Source organism: Dermacentor variabilis, chromosome 11, assembly GCF_050947875.1.
Source record: "Dermacentor variabilis isolate Ectoservices chromosome 11, ASM5094787v1, whole genome shotgun sequence".
Lineage (NCBI taxonomy): Eukaryota > Metazoa > Arthropoda > Arachnida > Ixodida > Ixodidae > Dermacentor > Dermacentor variabilis.
The window spans coordinates 118541040-118561868 of NC_134578.1; the positions used below are offsets into that span (position 1 = coordinate 118541040).

A 20829-nucleotide genomic window follows, 5' to 3' on the forward strand; every position below is an offset into this window, starting at 1 on the left:
GCGCTGTCGCTCTGAGACAGCTTACGTTGCAGGGATTTCATTTCTTTTAGTAGTGAAGCTTGGCCAGATTGAATTTCAGTCAGTGCTGTATTATGTCACTGGATGTTTGCGTTTCGCTTGCACGGGTGCTTGGACCTGGGTTTAACTCGACGTCTCCGGACAGAATTAGTAGTTGATAAAGGACACGTGCACAATCGAAAGCAATATCAATACAACACTGTGGGCTCGGCAGCACAACAAGGGCCATATAACGAGTACGTCGGCCATACAATGAATACTGATAATTTACCTGCAGAACGAAAAGGCGTCGCAGGTAAGCGGCTGTTGTCATGGCTGTCGTGCCACCGAGCCCATAGAATGCCGCGCTGCACGGTGTCACACTTATATAGTCCTGGGTAAAAGGCGACGTTATCTGGTGGCTTGGTAACGGTAGAACCAGGGGGCGCAGTTGTGAGAGCCAAGGTGGTGGTTCGTGAAACGGATCTTGGGGCGGCGATGTAGCAGTCCCTCGTGATGTCGGTGGGCTGCGCTTCGTCCGGTGTGGCAAATCAAGGTCATCTGCTGCGTCTGACCAAGCCGGGAGCCAGGAGACCTCCGGGATGTCGCCAGTGCATCCGTTGTCGCGTGGTCGAGGGCCACACCAAAGCAAAACCTGCAGAACGAAAAGGCGTCGCAGGTAAGCGGCTGTTGTCATGGCTGTCGTGCCACCGAGCCCAGTTTGTTAGTGTGGTGGGCATATTTATGAAATAATGACAAAAGGGCTATGTCGCGACGATTGCTTATCAGCTGAAGTGAAAGACGAATCTTTGAGTTACGCTAGAACAGTAGTCATAATTCGGGAAATAAAACGTGCAGCTCTATTTTGGTTTGATTCCAGCATGTTAAGTAATTTTGGTGGGGAAACCAGGCTGGAGCGGCGAACTCAAGTTGAGGGCGAACAAATGTTTGAATTGCCCGTTTGCGGATAAGTGGAGGTGATTTCTGAAGGTTACGTCGCAGGTAACCCAGTGATCGAGAAGCACTGGCACAGATAGTGGTAACGTGAGAAGTGCAGGAGAGGTTTGCTGAAAGATTTACGCCTAGATATTTAAATGATGAGGTCCGAAATAATGGGACCTTTTTTAATACAGTACGAATAGTCCAAGTTAGTGCGTTTGTGGGTGAAGGACATCACTTTACATTTTGATGAATTTAGTCATTAGCCAGGTGTCACACCAATTAATAATTTGATTAAGATCATTTTTGAGGATTAGGTGGTCATCACAGCTGTTAATAGAACGATAGATAATGCAGTCGTCAGCGAAAATGCGCATGCATGATGATAAGTTATTGCGTATGTCATTATTGTATATCAGAAAGAGTAAGGGACCAAGAACGCTTCCTTGTGGTACACCGGATGGAACATCTGAAAGGGGAGAGGAGAAGCTGTTAGCAAAAGTAAACTGCTGCCTGTTATAAAGAAAATTTTGAAGCCAGGATAGAGTTAGTGAATCAAGTTTTAATGATGATAACTTCAACAACAGGCGACAATGGGCTATGCAGTCATAAGCTTAAGAAAAATCCAGAAAGATGCTGTCAGTTCGAAGGTTTGAGTCCATGTTAAAATGTAAATCTCTCCTAAATTCAAGCAGCTGCGTTTCGCCTGACAAACCTCTCCTGAAACCATGGTGATTATGAAAAATGAAGTTGTTCAATTCTAGATGATGGTAAACATGAGATGCAATAGTGTGTTCCATCATTTTACAGCATATGCACATTAGTGATATTGGTCTGTAGTTGTGAGCCAAATTTTTGTCAGCGTCTTTGAAGATGGGTATGATTTTGGCTGTTATCCAATCTTGGGGTATCTGACCTGTCATCAAAGATTGATGAAAAATGTGGAATAAAAACTTGCTGGATATTGAAACAATTCTTTAGTAATTTAGAATTAATATTGTCAATACCTGCTGAAGACGAAGCTTTGCAGTTATTAAGAAGCTGAACAATATCATCAATAGTATTGTCAATAGGTTCCATGTACCAGTAATCTAGGTCTGCTACAATAGGCAAATTAGTAATACTTGCTTTTGTGAATACAGAAGAGAAGAATTTATATTGGCTTGTATTTGTTTATAAATATTTTAAATGTACCAGTCATTTCTTGGCTGATTGTCCATTGTGTATATGTGCTGTAGTATGACAATTATAGTCATTAAGAACATGCAGCGATCATCTCATAAAGCTAGTTGATGATGGCACGATATGCACTGCCTATTCCTCAGCCAATCACATGACATAGGTATGTGCCATTGTATGCAAAATATCGTCATAATCTAAATGTGTACACGCTTCTTTGCTAATTACTCTGTTGATGGCATGTGTCATAGTATGGAAATCATAATCGTCAACAAGTGGAGATTACATTGAAGAGTTTGTTGGCTGCATGATATGTACCATCTGCTTTTTGGCCAATCCCCCATGCAGGGTAGATATGCTGCTTTGAGTGTTCGCTCAGTAGGGAAAATTTCATAGAAAGTGTTGAGCCGACAGATAGTACGGACAAGTGGATAGGGTGCTGCTTGCACTGCCATATTGCATTAGTGTTTGATGACTTGATTGCATTGAAGAAATTATAATCCATTTCTGCCAGCAAAGACAGACTGCCTTGTTTAACAGTTGTACCATATTTTCTGGTCAAAACAAGCAATAAAGGAAAAAGAATAACCTTTGTGGTCAAATCGTTAGAGCATGCGGCTGCTGCGGCTGGCGGACGGAGGTTCAAATCCTGCCTTTGGATGTTTTTTTAAGAATAAGGTTGAATCTATTTGGCAAGAACACGACCCGCAACCCACCCAGACAGAACCATGGGATGGGAGGCAAAGAAAAAGCTTCACTTTTAACAATTACCTACCTGAAAATTCATTGACACTGAAGTTTATTTAAGGTGAAACCACAAGCACTGCAAGGTATTGCTATCAGGAAAGCAGCAGCTTTGAATGTAATGTGACATGACAGTCTTTCCAATGATAGCTGCATGTCATTATTGAACTATAGCCTAAACCTGAACAAAAATAATATTTGTCTCATTTTAGTATATAACCCATCAGCCCCTGAACAAGAAAAAAATACTAGCACTTGAATGACGAAACAATGTAGTTATGGCAGGGAAATGTCAGATTTCATTCGTATAGCAGGTTATTTTTATGATGAATTTGCTGATGCTGGAGTGTCGAAAGGACATCTGCTGTGCATACAATGCATGTTGTGAACAAGGCTGTAGTCTCTTAACAGGTTCAGTGATTCAGTCATGTTTGCTTTGTTACTCAGTATGGGCTATAGCAGTCTACACAAATCTGCTGAAAATGCCAGCATGGTGCAGGATACAGTGTAAACCTGTGAACGATATTGACTGAGTAACGTTAGTGACAAATTTATTGGCTCAGTGTGTGTAGAAGTGAAATACTGCTGAAGAGGTAGCCAGCTCCTAGTTACAAGCCTGCAGTGGCACAACAATGCCAGCTTTCAAGCAGCATTCAGGCCCTATTTAGTATTCTCACTCCCACCACCAATGAGAGCTGCAGAAAAATGAACACACTGTCAACAGCACTAGCATAAAATTTCAGATGGCAACCCAGACAAGAAAGCAATAACACTTTGCAGGGCAGCGCAAAGCACTTAGGGTGCTTTGCACCATTCAACATAACTGGAGACATTGTCTTTCAATATTTATTATATGATCATAAGGAATGCACACAGCAGTACAGAAATTATGTAATTTCAATGAAGGGTCATGGGATCAGCAATGTAATTTTCTTGATATGAAAACAGTTTATAGCACCATCACCATAGGGCTCTGCACATACAATAGAAAAAAGGCTAAAAGCAGAAGGCAGTGCTATCATGTCAATGCTATGCATATTACCACTAGTCTCCTCAAGTATTACATGTCGACGCATTTACTATAAACAGTACGCTGTAGGAAATTTAACAATGCAAACTTGCGTACTTATGCTAAGGTGAAAAAAAACAACAACCCAGCGATCATTTATAATAGACACAAACACGGTCTACACTACCCGAGTCACTACAAGACGAGTTTTCCACCTGAGCATCAGCTTACCGTAAATTCAGCTGTCGGACTTCAAATACATGTTCTTACAAGCGCATGATATAGACACAACGGAGATCAAACACTCCCTCATCTGAAAAAAGAAAGAAAAAAAAACGATCATTCGCGCAAAAGCTCCGTTTGTAACACTAAGCCAACACTCGTTGCATGCACATCGGCGCTGGTATGTTACAGAAGCCAGGAATGATTCCAAACGTATGTAGGTATCCAAGTCGGCGGGCACGAGCACTCGATTGTGATGAGATCGCTGTGCCCGGCACAGCAACACACACACGCACAGAGAAGCTTTTTCATTCTTCCTGTCAGTTCTCTTTCGAGGCTTGCATGATATCTACGTCCGCGAACACGAAGGTTCCCGCTGGTCCACGACGGGGAACGCACAGCGTTACTAACGTTTCAGTAAAGCGATCACATGCGCACATTTCGGCAGTGCTGCAGCATATGAAGTTCAGGATAACCTTATCATTAGCAAATTATCAGTTGTGGCCACTGCATTTGGGAAACACGCGAGAAAACGCGATCCGTGCACCACACATTTGCGAGATCGAAGCCATCAGTCCGGCCAGCTGTGTCGGTCACTGCACGACAATGTCGCACGTGTAATAGTTCGCACCAGACACAAACGTTTGCTACAGTCGACGACAACCTTCGTTGATGCTGGTCGCCACTCGAAATAATCGCATCAAGCCCCAAACTTTTTTTTGTTTTTGTTTTACAAGCGCGGCTGAAGGCCAGGCCTACATTTTGCTTCATCCCAGCGTAACTCAATAGTGCCATGTTGGATTTTAGGTGCTAGAGAGGCCGCTGACGTCATTCCTCAGGCAGCCAATCACAGCCATGGTGAGGAGTATTTCCTTCGAGAGCGCGGAGTTAAAAACTATCGGAGTATAACCGGCTATCGGAGTATAACCGGAGAATGCATGCTGTTACATTCCGTCCTTCACCGTACGGAGTATAATAAAAGTTAATGCCTCATGCACTCAGATGTGTCGGAGTATATGGTTAGGCATCGGAGTTTAACGGGAACATATATCTGCAAAACCTCCCAGCTGGGTATATTTTCGTTTACAGTGTAGGCTTCAAACAGGTCGCTCGTAACTCAGCCTATAGGATGGCTTGGTGGGCTAGTTAATAGAGCGTCTTTAAGGGTTAACAACGCGCACGGATGGCGACAGTGCGCTGTATCCTGGTCTTCTCTCTGTCGCCGTTCGTGTGCGCTGTTCACCCTTTTATAAGCCTATAGGCTACGTTAAAGGAAGTGTGTACTGTACATTGAGCGTGTTGGAGGAAGGTCTTGAAAACCATTCAAAACACAATTGTTCACAGCCATTCAAAACACAACCATTCGAAACACAACCATTCAAACACAATGTGCCAGGTTACCCTGACGCATTGAATGTAGCCAACTTGCTTTTAAATTCCCCATGTCCCGAAGCTACGCATCCAATGATACATTTGTGCCTCACTCTGTCCCTGCCCGACTTCTATAATGACGACCAACCGGCGATTGACAAATGCTTCTTCTGCATTTACTGCCCCTCCCCCCATAAGAACATAGCGCTATTTGTTGTCATTGTCTTGGAAGTGGGCTATTTATGCCTAGATGCCGATAGAATAAACGAAGTGCATTACAAATTTTAAGAAACATCTTCCGTGTGCTTGCGAGGAATTCCGTATTGATACCTTGTTCGCAATGTCATGACTTGGATGAAGCTCTAGTGGTCTTACACGATCTATTGCGAAACAAAACCCCATAGGACAAAAAAGTTAGAGACATTTTTAATATGATTTGCTAGATATTTATCCTCATATTAGCACAAGGAGAGCCATGCCCAACATTGGCTAGGTATAGGATGCTGTTTGGACTAGCAAGTACACCAGTTGAATGGAATAAAAAAGGGAGCGTTTGTTACTGGTATGCAAAAAATGTGGATCTGCTGCTCTTGATAATTTTATTATTATTCGCAAATTACTGTTGCGACCGATATTGCTTTGGTAGAGTTGTGTTGCGCACAGCAAATAAACATGGTCTCTGTAGTATTGTGTCTATGAGAAATTGTAGGAAGCTGTCTTAGCTATGTATGATCGTAGTACAAAATGCGTCCATTTGTACTGACTAATGGGATATTCAGCTCAGCTATACTGTATTGTGTATTGAATGCCTTGCTGTGCGATAGATTGCCTAAAAAAACCTTGAGTAAACCACATTTTACTGTCTATTTTTGTTTTGCCGAAACAGAACTGTCGCGTGGCATGGCACTCTGGCCCGCTTGAATATAAAAAGGTAAGTTTTCGCACAGATGCGTTGCACATATGTTGTGAGTAAGAAAATAAAATAAATGGTGGTGGGTTCCGCCACCAAGCTCTTGCTATTATATTGCCTAATGTCCTACCTAGGTTAAAGAATAAAAAAGAAGAAAAAAACACTATGGACTACCACACCCAAATTTTCTGATCCCCTATAGCGAACTGTGCTTTTGTACGTCTCCGTTTTTTGTCGTTTCCCTACGTTTCTTCCACCAATCCTCCAATCGCCTCTTACTAATGGCTATTGCGGACATGTTGACTTTCCCCCGCTCTCGCTGAACCCAAGGGCTTCAAGGAGGCCAGTGGTGCCTAAATCGATCGCTGGGTGAACGTCTTCACATTCTAATAAAACATGCTCCATAGTTTTCCTAGCTATACCGCAGCAAGCACATGCTTCTTCTTCCTTCTTATATCTCGCTAAAGTCGGAATAGCGACACGTGTGTTAGTGCCCCTTCGGTCGACTTGTGGGCACAACACCGCCAGAACAACGATGTTCACAACGCTCCTAACCTTACAGGTACTGACGTACCTGATACCTGGACCCGTATGCCCTTCCCTGACCGCCGAAAGCCCACCTGGAACCGCCTACCTGCACGAAACAAGTTCTCCGCCAACCCCACTGCCTCCTATCAAGCCTAATGGCATCAGCCGCCTGTATCCAGCACGAGCCCGGCACATCGCCTGGCAACCTTGGAACTCTCCGACGTCAGCAACCACGGGACCACATTGCGCTCAATATAAACAGCAAGGAATCGCCGACTACACGGGGCACAACACCGCCAGAACAACGATGTTCACAACGCTCCTAACCTTACAGGTTTGTTATCTAACCCATTCTAATGAATTCAGAAGTGATGATAGATGTATAGTGGCGGTGTCGTGCCCCTACGACTTGAAGTGTCGCGGTGTGGTGTTGTTTTGTCGCGATGCGTTCGCCTTCGATTTTCTGTGTGAAATTATGTTGTTATTATCCGGTGACATTGAGGTTAACCCCGGTCCATCCCCTACTGCTGAACTCCTGCCTATCCTCGACGCTCTCAAACGATTAGAAAGTGTTCAAGCCGCAATTCGTGTAGAGCTTGAGCAAATCAAAACAACCCAAACTACCCAAGACAAACTTATAGCTGAAATTATGAGCCGCTCAAACATCTCAGATTCAGACCAACAAGATCCAACCACCTCAACCACTGTTAACATTATCGGCCGACTACAGCACGACATCACTACCCTGAAAGCCGCGAACATTGACGCCAACAACCGTATGCGGCGAGCCAACCTGCTCTTTTTTGGCATTGACGATTCCGATAAAGAACCTTGGAGTGATTCAGAGAACAAAATTCTAGACCTATGCAAAAATAATTTTGGTTTAACATTGAACGCCAGCGATATTGAGCGTGCACACCGACTTGGAAGATTCTCTGAAACAAAAAAACGCCCTATAGTAGTAAAACTGGCCCACTTCAAGACGAGAGAAAACATAATGGCATGTGGGCGTAAGCTAAAAGGTACATGTTTTGCCGTCAGAGAAGATTTTGCCCCAAGTGCGCGCCTTGCACGCTCAAAATTGTTAAAATTCATCAAGCCCCAAAAATGCGCGTTTAAGCTCAGCCTGGACAAGCTGCATGTAGGCAGCAGATGCTATTTTTATGATACTACATCCGATAGAGTCATTGAACATACCACAACACCTAACAGCAATCAAATACCAGCTCCGACTGATACCTTATCTGACCAGCCGCAGTGACAAACAAGAAATTACGTGCCTGCTTCATTCAAAAGCCGCCCTGATTCATTTTTTAACATAAGCGTGGTTTTCACTAACATCCGCAGTATAATTCCAAAACGTGACGAACTCGAAAGCTTCATAGACGACACCACAGCCGATATGATTTTACTAACGGAAACGTCGTTAAATAAGGACGTCGGCGACCACGAAGTTTTTCCATCCTACCCTAACTTAACAGTTTACCGACGCGATCGGCATGATAGGCGAGGGGGAGGTGTACTAATCGCCGTTAAAGACAGCTTACCGTCATCCCTGATAAATCGCGACGACAACATCGAACTAACATGGGTAAGCCAGCACATTACAATTGGCAAAATAGTGTTTGGAATCTGTTACCGTCCACCAGATAGTAACCCCTCATTTTGCAATTTCTTACGCCTCTCTTTAGAACAAATAAAAAAAGATATGCCCGCTACACCTATCTTCCTTTTTGGAGACTTTAATCATCCAAGCATCAATTGGCCACTACTTTCAGTACCCAACAGGACACCCTGTAGTGAACCCAAACAGTTTCTTGAATTAACACTAGACTTTAACCTCCACCAAATAATAAGATGCCCAACTAGGGGCGACAACACCCTGGATCTCTTATTAACATCTAGCCCGGAAAACATAAAAAATTTGACTTCGCTCCCTGGCATTAGCGACCACAACGTACTTCATATCGGCATTTCATTGCCATTAAAAAAGAAAGCCCCAACGCAAAAATTAATCACTGACTACAAGAAAGCTAACTTCGACGCATTTAACCGCGAACTTGCACACTTCTACGAAGATTTTCGACAGTCATACTCTGCTCGCTCGGTCAACGCCAATTGGGAATTATATAAAAACACTATGATAAACTTAAAAAACATATATATCCCTACTATCCTTATAAATACCGACAAAAATAACCAGTGGTTCACGCAGCACCTAAAACGTCTACTTAATAAGTAAAAACACCATTATCGGAAAGCAAAGTTAACTAATAACCACAGAGCTTGGGATAGGTACGAACTAAGCGTCAAAAAATACATCAAGGAATTGAAAGCTTCCAAAAACAAATTTTTTTCAACTGACCTCTTATCAATCCTTCAGTCGAACCCTCGTAAATTCTTTCAGATTATCTCCCCGCCTAAGCGCCAAACTCAGCTGAAACTATCAGACGACGACAATGTACTAATTGACACTGAAAAATGTGCTACAGCCCTTAACAATTTCTTCACGTCAGTATTTTCTCCTGCTATAAACTTCAGTTCTGACGAATTAGCATGCCACTCGCTGTCCACAATGCCCGATATCCAGATTAACACTGATGGAATAGCTGGGCTAATACAGGCTCTAAAATTATCCTCCTCGGCTGGTTGCGATCAAATCAGCAGCAAATTACTTAAAAATACCAGTTCCCTGTCAAGTGCAATACTTAGCTTACTTTTCCAACAATCAATCAGTACTGGTGAAGTTCCCCACGATTGGAAAAAGGCTCAAATCATTCCCGTCCATAAATCTGGTGATCAAACAAAAGCATGTAACTATCGTCCAATTTCTCTAACCAGTATCCCCTCTAAACTGCTGGAACATATCATAGCAACCAATCTAATGCACTACCTTGAATCAATTAACTTCTTCTATTCATATCAGCACGGTTTTAGAAAACTATTATCCTGCGAAACTCAGCTCTCTGAATTCACCGATGAAATCTTACAACACATGGACAACCACTTACAAATTGACGCCATCTTCTTAGACTTTTCGAAGGCCTTCGACCGCGTCCCTCACAATCACCTACTTGCCAAATTATCTACTCTTGGAATCCCCCCATCACTGATTACTTAGATCGAACATTTCTTAAAAGGACGCGTACAATACACATCCGCTAACTCTCATGACTCACACCTTTCTGATGTTACATCCGGTGTCCCCCAGGGAGCAGGCTTATCCCCGCTGTTATTTTTAATCTATGTCAATGACCTGCCATGTAACACAAAAACTAGACTGCGTCTTTTTGCTGATGACTGCGTCATCTACAACGCCATCCATAACCCTGGTGATTCCATTCACCTACAAGAAGACATAGACACTATCGTTTCATGGTGTGAAAAATGGTTCATGCCTCTTAACCTTAATAAGTGCCAATTTATGTCCTTTTCACGTAAGCGCAGTGCTACAAATTACGCGTACCACATAAGCTCCACTACAATACCACGAACAGACTGCTATAAGTATCTAGGTGTTCACTTGACATCATCATTATCATGGGTTACTCACATTGAAACAATATGCGCAAACGCCTCGCGCACACTTGGTTTCTTGCGTCGCAATCTGAAATCTGCATCGCCCGCTATAAAAAAACTTGCATATCAGACATACGTTCGGCCGAAACTGGAGTACGCATCATCTATCTGGCACCCCTCGCAAGCATATCTCACCTACGAATTAGAAGCCATTCAGAATCGTGCTGCACGCTTTATCATGTCAAACTACTCAAGTAAAACCAGCATAACTGAACTAAAACGCACACTCGATCTTCCCAGTCTCCAATCACGTCGTATCATATCGCGTCTATGCATGCTTCACTCTTACTACTATCACCCAATAGCCAGACACCCTCGACTACAACCCCCGCCTAGAATCTCTCCCCGCCTCAACCACAGCTGTCCAATCGCGCACATTCAGTGCCGTACGTCTTCGATGAGGGATTCTTTTTTTCCAAATGCAATAGCGCTGTGGAACACTCTGCCCGACAGTATTGTTTCTTCCGCCGACCACACGACTTTCCGTGAGAAACTAACAATCCACTACACCTAGAATGGTTCGTCTCAAATGCATTTGCTTATTGACCCTTTCTAAGTAATTAATTGATAGTGATTCGTTCTCACGCATAATATGTTTTTAATAGTATTTATGTACTATATATTTTGTTGTATATTATGGTTTCTTTACAGTGATTTCGATGATCTACTGCTTGCTCGGTTCCCTCCAGAGCGTTGTTTCCTTTTCTATTCTTCGTCTATCTTTTCTTCCTCTTTTCCCTCTTTAGCGTGATGAAGAGTACCTGATACTTTGTTTGCCGCCGCCTTATGTAATGCCTCCGGGCCTTTAAGGCTTCAATAAATGAAATGAAATGAAATATAAAGAGACGGCTTTTCTGGATGGTTAAGATTTGGATGAGATGGCGCCATTGTGCATGGGTTAAATAGGTGGGTGTTTCCTGAAAATCAAGTTGCTGAAGTTAGTGCATTGTGGTGTCGTCTCCCTTCTGTCCTTGTTTGCTGGTGCTAAATGTCCTTTCCAAGTCTTTTTTTCGCGATACAATGGACTCAGTTCGACGGTCCCCACCAGATAGCCGATACACAAAACTCAAGATTTGGTTTCAGCATTGGTTTTTCCAGGAGTGTTTTTCAAACATTATATTCTCAATTTTTACTTCCTAAAACGTAGTAATGGGTTACTTATTTAACTCATCGCTTTTATTATCAGATTTTGTTCCTTGAACAATAAAACAACAAGCATGTGCATGTCACTGTGTTACATTTAAAAAAAAAAAGCTATCGCGCCTTGTAGCATGTAGATACTCCGGCATTCTGGACATTGCACCTTAACCATCTTGTGGAACTTCACGGCAACGCGCATGCGTAACTGAATGGGCAAAATTATAAACAATTTTATTTCTAAATAATAGCCGACTATCAACAAGTTTGGACTGTGTGCGCCAAGAGGGTACTCCTTTGTAACAACATGTGCATTTATGCCACTTAGTCGGAACATTGGTGTTAGCGTCAAAGCAGTGTTTGAGTCGGGGATGGGCAGTCATGTCACATGACAGGAGCAAATCGCTTTGCACCCTCTCGGCAGAGGGGACATTGACTTGAAGAAGCGCAAAATTTAAATCGCAAGGCGATTTATTACAGCTGGAGTTTGAACAGTAGTTGCAGAGCGAGTGTCATTCAGTCTGTTTGCACGCGCATGTTTTTGCGAGGCAACGGGGTAGGAGAGGGAGTGTATATGCGTGTACACGCCTTGAGCGTTCGTGCTTGTGTACTTTCATTTGCGCTTGCGCGCCTGTTTGTGTCTCAGTTTTTGAATTGCGTACGTACGAGTGCGCGTATGCGTGTGCGAGCATACGCATGTTTTTGTGTGCATGCAGTCCCGTGTGTGTACGTGCGTACATTTTTGTGCATGTGTGCATGTGTGAGTGCGTGTAAATGTGAATACGGGCGAACATGTGTCCTATCTCTGTGTGTGTGCGTGTCTGTGAGCGCGCGAGATAGCGAGCATTCCCGCGCTTACACCTACCGTTGGGGATCAATGGGACATAGCTTATTTAAACCCATATTTAAATCTACGAGACAAGAACGAATGACATTGCATTTATAGCATTATGTCTTACGGATAGCGACATCAACGGAAAAACACTTAATTCCCTTCCACTCTGCGAAGGAGTATGATGAGTGAAGCTGTGTACGTGGGCCCCTTAATGGCGAACTGCACATTCGTCGGCCCTGCGTTGCGTTATCTTCGGGATCGACGAACGTATGGGGAGGGCTTGACGCCTGCGTCACCTCCGCCGCGGGTTGGCCCGACATTGCAGTAACACAAGATCTTGCTCTGCAAGCGGACACGATAGTGGGAAAAATAGCACTTAGCTGCTTCGCTGTAAAAAAAGAAAAAAGAAAGCTCCACAGTGGTAAATACCGCCGCCTCAGATTTTGTCACAATGGCACCGTCATCTTCAGCGTGGCTTCGTGAGCAGCTACCAAGTTTTTCACTTTCATTATTTTCCTTCCCTGGGCGGCAGCGCATTGTCTTGATGCCAGCGACGCGATAAATCTGCACCATGATTGCGTCATGCATCGCTTCTGCTACGAAGCAAGCTGTCGGCGACACACGTTCGCTGCTAATTGACACTAAAACTTTAAACTGCTTGGCTTTGAAGAAACAGCGTGAATAAAAATCGAAAGCGGACTGGCCACAAGGAACGTGTGCACAGGGCCATACTATTGATAATCGCATCATAAAAGGCTAAGTGCGGTGAGGTTTACTTTACAGGTTTGCAACGATTAACTGACCAACTAGTTGGTTCATTATCACAGAAAGAACAACGTTTCAAGTTGTTAGCGCAGTGTGTGTGGTTCCTCTTTTGTGTCCAGTCTTGAAGCGCTGTTCTTTCTGTGACTGTAGAGAATATTCTTCTCCTGCGTCAGTTACGCTTTATAAGAGCTTCTAATTAAAAAAAAATTGTTCCCATATCTCTTACAGAAGCATGTTTCTTCAAATAATCTCGAGGAACGTTTTCAAACTACTCATTTTCTTTAGCTACCTAAGATCAATTACTCAATTTTTAATTAACATAGCTCCGCTAATTACGCACACAACTTATAAACGTACTCCGCGCCAAGAGGTTACCAATCTGAATACTCGAATTTTAATATGATGTCACCAATATTTGTATTGGTCTAAGGTTTGTTTGGTGGAGTGAAAAGCAGCCGGCATATTGAAGGTGCAGTGGGCTTCTTATGAAGCAAGTATGAAAGCTTGGACAAGTTACCTTTGTGCAAATCAAGTTCGTGAGCTTAAATGCAAGTGCCTAACCGTGCACATGCCTTTACAACCGATTCCCCTACGTTATACAAGAAGCACCTCAGCGCTAAGGTATACCACACAAGGTGTGCGAGAACATTGTGCGCGCTCCCGATTACATTTCTGAGCGTTGGTGGCATCACGCTCGGTTTTGTGGCATAATCAGAAAGAAAAACAGATGCCTGAGTGAAAACATTGGATGCACTTTCAGTAGTATGCAACATACGGATCATCGCGAACATCTACGTTATAACGAAAAGTATTGAAACATTAAGATGACGGTTTTGCTGCATATATTGTGGCTGTCTAATGTGAAGATCTGAATAAGAAAATAGAGTCATTTTGTAACAATTATTGCTTACATACGTACAGTCACGTGAGATATGAGTCCCGACACAGTAGCCGTGGTGAAACTGCCCCCTGAAAGCGCCGCGTGAAAAGCGTTGTTAGTCCAAAGGCACGAGCTACCGTAACTCACCTCGCCTATATCTCTGTCGTTTAGGCTTAGATAAGACATGTATATTTTAAATCGGAGCATCACGAATCCGAAAAGAGTTACTCGCGGCCAGCTCAGCTAGGTTTCTTTGATTTCGTACTTTGTCCTAGCAGCCAAGGGTAGCTCTAGGGGCAGAGCGCTGAGTGTGCAAGTGGCAGAGAAGGTGCTTTACACTCTCTTGCCCACCATTGAAAATTGCACGCCGTGCTGCTGGCCATTCCTAGGAAATTGTATATGCAACGCCCAGCCATTTGCAAGAGAGCAACATATTATTTTGCGACCGTAAGCAGCAGTTGTAAATGTAAGGAGGTCAACAATTCCACAAAGAAGAGACCCTGTAATAAAGCGTTAGGCCTCAGTTTGCGTGCTAATTATGGCGTAAAAGTTATACTTAATGAACGTAGAATGAGGAAATGACAGAAGGGCCACTAGTACCAACGTGTATAAATGCAAACCAAGTCATTACAGCGTGTACCGCCAAAACGGCACGTGTTAGCGACAACGCGTCCACCCCCCTCCTTTCTTTGTCGAATATCTTCATTGATGAAATTGTTTTCTCAAGGAGAGAAAGTGAAACACAACTCATGAACTTAGCGCGCCAACATCATTATTTAAAGTCAATCGCTTAAAGACTGAACCTGTCAGGAAACTCGGACACATACGCTCGCAATATTATCTCCTGTAAAAGGTTCCCGGAAATAGCATGAGCTTTGTGGCATCAGGGTTGTAGCCCGGTGTTTTCACTTTTGCTAAATGAAGGCTGAAGGGCACTCGCCAAGGCGGTTGTTTAAGCACCTGAGATTGCTGTGCTATGTAAACCTATGGGAGCAACCACCGCAGCAAATATCGTGCGTGTTTTGATGCGTTTTCAGTTCGGGCATTATTGGGAAAAAAAGCTCTGTATTTCAGTTTTATTCAGAGAGGAGATAAGAGCGTTAACAAAAAACTCAAAATAGAGGGCTACAGAATGTGTCACTAGTGCTTTTCTTTCTTGCAAACATTCAAGAATTTTCAGTGTTTCTCTTTACCCTCTCCCTTTCGCCATTTCTGTTACTCGCGCACATAAACGCACAACCACGTGACCACTTTTGGAGCACCCTTCGGACGTTGTGAAAGCCAATCAACGACAACCCATCGACGCCTCCACCGCTTTCCTCCTCATTCCTGCTACTTCTCAGAAAGTAGAGGCGGAGAGCACCTTGGGGAGGGGGGGGAGGCTTTAAAAGGCAGCGCAACTCTCTCGAGAGGCAGTTCAAGCACGCAGTGGTTTCAAAGCCTGTTCAGCTGCACTGGTTGCGCTATAATTTCATCGGTGCACGCTTCGAGGCCCGGAATCACAACGCATCTCTTCGAAGCCACGACGGTGACAGCCAGCAGCTTCTGACCTGTCGAGACGAGCGACTAAAGCCCATCGAAGTCACGTCGACGTTGAAGCACAAACCCAGTCATGGTGCGGTCAGAGACACGGCGCAACCACGACAACGTCGTCCTCGCAAGAGTACGAGCACCCGACTTCTGAAGCTGCGGCTCGTGGAGCCTCGGTGAATAGCTCTACGCATTCTTCGGAGAAAGAAACAGCTGTCGAAGATGGTGGCAATCCGCGCAGAAGGAGGCTTCGACGGCTTTTTGCGAATCCTTCCGACGCCTCCCACAATCACGTCCAGACGACCAACGATGACGTCGTCCTCGAGGGTAAAGGCATCCAGACGACTGAAGCAGCATCGCCGAACCGTTCTGCTCATGCCCGGAAAAGAAAACTGCTGTGGACCATGACTGCACCCAACGCGGGAGCGAACCTTCGCCGACTTTCAAGATTCCCTACGCGTGCAACGAGAAGCCCCCACCGATTACGTATGTTCTGCAAGCATTTACGGAGTGCCCCTTCTTGGACATTTTTTTTTATTTTTATTTACTCTCATACCCACAGCGCCATTTAGACATTACAGTGGGGGGGGGGGGTTACATACATCAATGTAAACAGCTTATGGCATCGAATAAACAGCATTAAACTATACAATACAATGAAAGCGAAAGAGAGAAAAAGACCGCAACAATGACATGACAAAAATGGTACATCAGGATATCAATGTACAGCACACAGGAAACGGCATCATACAATTAAGTAATAAAGCACTATATAGTGATAGCAAACTCTGCAATTACTGTACACTGTAAAATAAATAAGAAAATTTCAAAGAGAGTTTGCAAAATGTTCATTATTAAGTATACTAACTACGGCAGCAGGCAGTCGATTCCATTCTAAAATGGTTTTGGGGAAAAAGGTGCTTTGGAAAAGTTTAGTTCTACAAGTGTATTCCCTAACCTTGAGCTCGTGATCTGTTCGTCTGGATATATAATGTGGCTGAAGAATATACTTATTACGGTCTATTCCAATTTGGCCATAGAATATATTGTGAAAAAGTTTCAAGCGTAATGCCTGCCTTCTCTTTTCTAAGGTGTCCCATTTTAATGTTTGTTTTGCGCTAGTAATACTAAGGTTTCTGTCATAGTTGCCGATTACGTACCGTGCTGCTATATTCTGAACTCTCTCAAGTTTATCTCGGTCGGTACACGTAGGAGGGTCCCATACGGTACATCCATATTCTAAAATGGGTCTAACATAGCTTGTGTACAGAAGATCACGAGCCTGCTGGGGAAAGAGTTTTATATTGCGCCGTAGAAATCCTAACACTTTGCATGCCTTTGCTGTAATGAAATCAACATGCCTGTGCCAACATATGGACGGTGTGAGGAATACACCCAAGTACTTGTGATCGGAAACAATCTGAAATGGGGAACCGGATAGATAATATACGGCTTCTGGCATACACTTTTTAGTAAAGCGCATGTGGACAGTTTTCTGTGTGTTTATTTGCATATGTGACTCTCTGCACCAGTTTTGTAGTTTAACTATATCATTTTGCAAAACAACAGTATCGGCAATGCTTGTAATTTCCCTATATATTGTCAGATCATCAGCAAACAATCTTACGGAAGAAACAATAGTGTTGGGAAGGTCATTTATAAATATTAGGAAATGTAATGGGCCCAATACCGAGCCCTGGGGGACGCCAGACGTTACGCGGGCTGCATTAGATTCTGCGCCATTTACCACTGCATGCTGAAACCGCAAAGAAAGGTATTCCTGATAATAATAATAATAATAATAATAATAATAATAATATTTGGGGTTTTACGTGCCAAAACCACTTTCTGATTATGAAAGGTATTCCTGAATCCATGCAATTACTTGTTCATTGATATTAAACCAGCGTAGTTTACATACAAGCAATGTGTGATCCACCAGGTCAAAAGCTCTTCTAAAATCTACAAACACCGCAAACTTCATGATCGAACTCTGTTAATTGAGTTGTACAGGAAAGCCCTTGCCTGAAACCGTGCTGTTTCTGATTCAGGAGGTTATGATTGGTAATGTGTGTCATTATGTTACTGGACAAGACGTGCTCTAATACTTTGCAGACAATACTTGTTAGAGATATCGGTCTGTAATTGCCGATCAGTTCGCGAGGCCCCGATTTATACACTCGCACAACGCACGCCATCTTCCATTCATGTGGTACACTGTAAACACAAATGAGCCCATATGGGCGTTTTAACAGTTGATATGCCATTTTTCCCCCCTGGCTTAATATGAGTACTCCCACGAGAAGAAGTAAAATAAGCTAGAACCATTATTGTACCCCCGACCCCATTTGAATGGGCATTGCGGTTGTAAAATGGGGGTTTTCGAGGAATAACGGTGGCGTACTGGAAATTGGGAGTGTTGAAATACACCCATATCTGAGAGGAGCCAAATAGAGAAAAGAATAACTCAGCCGTGACCAACAAGGCAGTCAGCCGCAGCGACAATTTCAGTAGGATTATTTCTGCAGTCAGATTCAAAATATCCCGCGCAATGTGTGTCGGCGCTGTTTTTCTGTTCGGAGTAGCCGCACCTTGGCGCTGCACAGGAAGCCGAAAGTGGCAACAACGCGCGGAGGAGCACAAGCCTTCGTAGCGCGCGCACGCGCGTTGAAAGCCGCGAAGGAGCAGCCATTGCCAGCGACGGCACATTCTTCCACCGTGGTTGATGTTTCTCACTGCTTTGAACCCCCAAGACTCCACGGTAAGTGACTTTGAACGATTATTACACGTTCTATGAGTGTGCATGCGTCCTAAGTGAGGAGACGCGCTGATATGACTTATTGAAGGTCTCAGTACAACATGGCGCGACAGTTGGCCGTCCAGAACCATTTTGCACGATCACTGTGTTTCTTCGAGCTTTGTCGTAATCTAGGCGACTTGAGTGCTCAGAGTCAAGCGAGTGTACTTAAAAATTAGGATTTTACATGATGAGGGACTTTGCCGCGTCTTTAATTGGGTGGATGTGAGCATTCGACATGTTCCCCGAAGCGCAAGCCACTACCATAATAGTTACGTGCAGTGCGAGGTGAGCTAAGCTTCGCTGCCTAACTTTGGCCTGAAAATGTGGCGGCTCGTTAAGGGTTTACTGCGGTGCGCGTGTGTGAGTGTTTGTACAGCGATCATTTGAGCGAGAACCGGCGGCGCTTCTTCGTGCGCGGTGTCTGCTAGCTGGCGCGTACGTGGCGCCAATCCCCTAGCTCGTGCGATTGTGTGCAGTAGGTCGCTCACTAAACGCGCATTGTGCAGATTTGCCAGTACGCTCCGTGCTATCGTCTGTGTCTCTTCGCGCCCACATCGCTGATTGTGCAGGCAGTGCGCGACTGCGGCGCGTAGCATGTAGAGCCTGCGCCCGTCGACTTTGATCTGCGGGCGTCAAATGTCGGCTGCGCGTTTGTGGTATTAAAAGCGTGGCACTGCGGGTCAACGCCACGTGAGCTGCCGTTTAGAATATAAGAAATTCTTTATAGTTAGCGTACTGCTTGGCGGTAACAGGTGTCCTGCTTGGGTTCAGATTACTGGATACGCCGTCACTTGACCTCGGCGGCCAGAGCAGGTGAGTACCAGTGGCGCCGGCACTGCCGGCACCTCGGCGGGCCGAAAACGGTGCCCGTGCCGTGACGAGATATATCAATTTACGCGATAGCATTGCCGGCGATAGATCATACGGGTGCGTCGCTCCATGGTTGTGTTGTGTCTTTGCTGAGGCCGCCACTACGCCTGCCGTGCACATACTGCGCTATATCTATATAGTCGATGCCTGTGCAACGTTGTTATTCAACAGCTGGCGCTGTGCACTGGATACCTGGACTTGTTTAATGTTTAATTACTTTGCTGCTGTGCCATTGCGTATCGGGTACAGATATTTAGTTTTGAATTCTAGGGGCCGAATTTACACAAAAAAGTTGTGCTTCTCAACTCAGGATCATATCGCACATCACAGCGTCATCCTATATTGCACGAGTATTATTAACAAAATTTCTGCCGCTGGTGAAAAAAAAAGGCAGACCGATCAACCTGCATCTGTAAGAAAAATGTGCTTGAAGTCCGCCATTGTCTATTATAAAGAGGTACTACCTTGGTATTCAATGTCAGTAACACTCATAAGTTATGCATCCTTTTGTGTGAAATAATTTGTCTTAGAAGCGATTCATTGTAAGGAATCAGTAAACATCTCATAGCTTAAGTAGTGCATAAGTGCATGAGTTGGGCAAAGGTTTTGGTTTGTAAAGAGCAAAGCCATTAGGATATAAAATATTGGCAAGCTTAGTTTAACAATAAACTGACGAATATACAAAACCTAATGTAGCAGCAGATGTTCTCCAAGATAAGCTTGTGACCAGCTTTTTCGTGTTCTGTGTGATCATTGTAGTGTCAAATTTTTCATTTTTATTTCAGGACTGCGGCTGCGGTCGTTGCATTGCCAACTGTGAGGATGAAGCAGCTTCATGGCCGGAGATCGGACGCGTCCCATCAGTTTCCCTTTTCAGCAATAGAGGCCTTGGTATGCTCTTACCTAGAGTTTGCTTTTTTACCCTGTATGTTTTGAGCGCACTGGCTAGTTTAACGGCATCACTTAGAGTGATTGGTGTGACACCTGTTCCATAGGAGGTATGCAGGTTATCCCACGTAACTTTAGCAAACTTCAAAAGATATGAATATGCCACCTAGCTGCACAGAACCTAGGTAATGTTGTTTCCTGTCTCTTGGAAATACTTGGATTTTCTGCATTTTGCCTAATTGCCTAATTAGTCTTAATCAATTAATCAACTTCTCAAATGTAATTAGATAAAATGTCTCAATTATAAAATTGTAGAGCAACGTGAAAATCTCACAGTACAGCTATCTGTGGCTCAATATGTGCTACATAATGTTTTTAGGAGCATCAAAGAAGCCTGAAAATCTCGCAAAATGCCTTGAGTGTGTTTGTGTGTGACAACGTCTGTGTTGTGCTCTTCCTTCAGTCCTCGTCTTTTGCGCTGTACAAACATGTTGACCTCGAGTGGCCAATCCCGTGGCAGTCTTGCAAGTATCTGAGTGCTTGCCCTGTATATGCATGTGTGTTCGTAAGAAAAAAAAATACTGAAGGAGCCCAACGTAATGTATTTCAGGACAAGTGTATGATGTAAATTACTATGTGACAATAA

The 20829-nt window shown here is 43.9% G+C and overlaps 1 protein-coding gene across 1 annotated transcript in view; it reads left to right on the forward strand.

The window, feature by feature from the left end:
- The first annotated feature begins 513 nt into the window (after nt 1-513).
- The window catches only part of LOC142563469 (uncharacterized), a 31171-nt gene continuing 10855 nt past the window's right edge, over nt 514-20829 (forward strand). Inside the window, exons 1-3 of the mRNA XM_075674022.1 lie at nt 514-676; nt 17677-17689; nt 20081-20186. Coding sequence (XP_075530137.1) covers nt 514-676; nt 17677-17689; nt 20081-20186 — 282 coding nt within the window. The remainder of the gene's footprint in view (nt 677-17676; nt 17690-20080; nt 20187-20829) is intronic.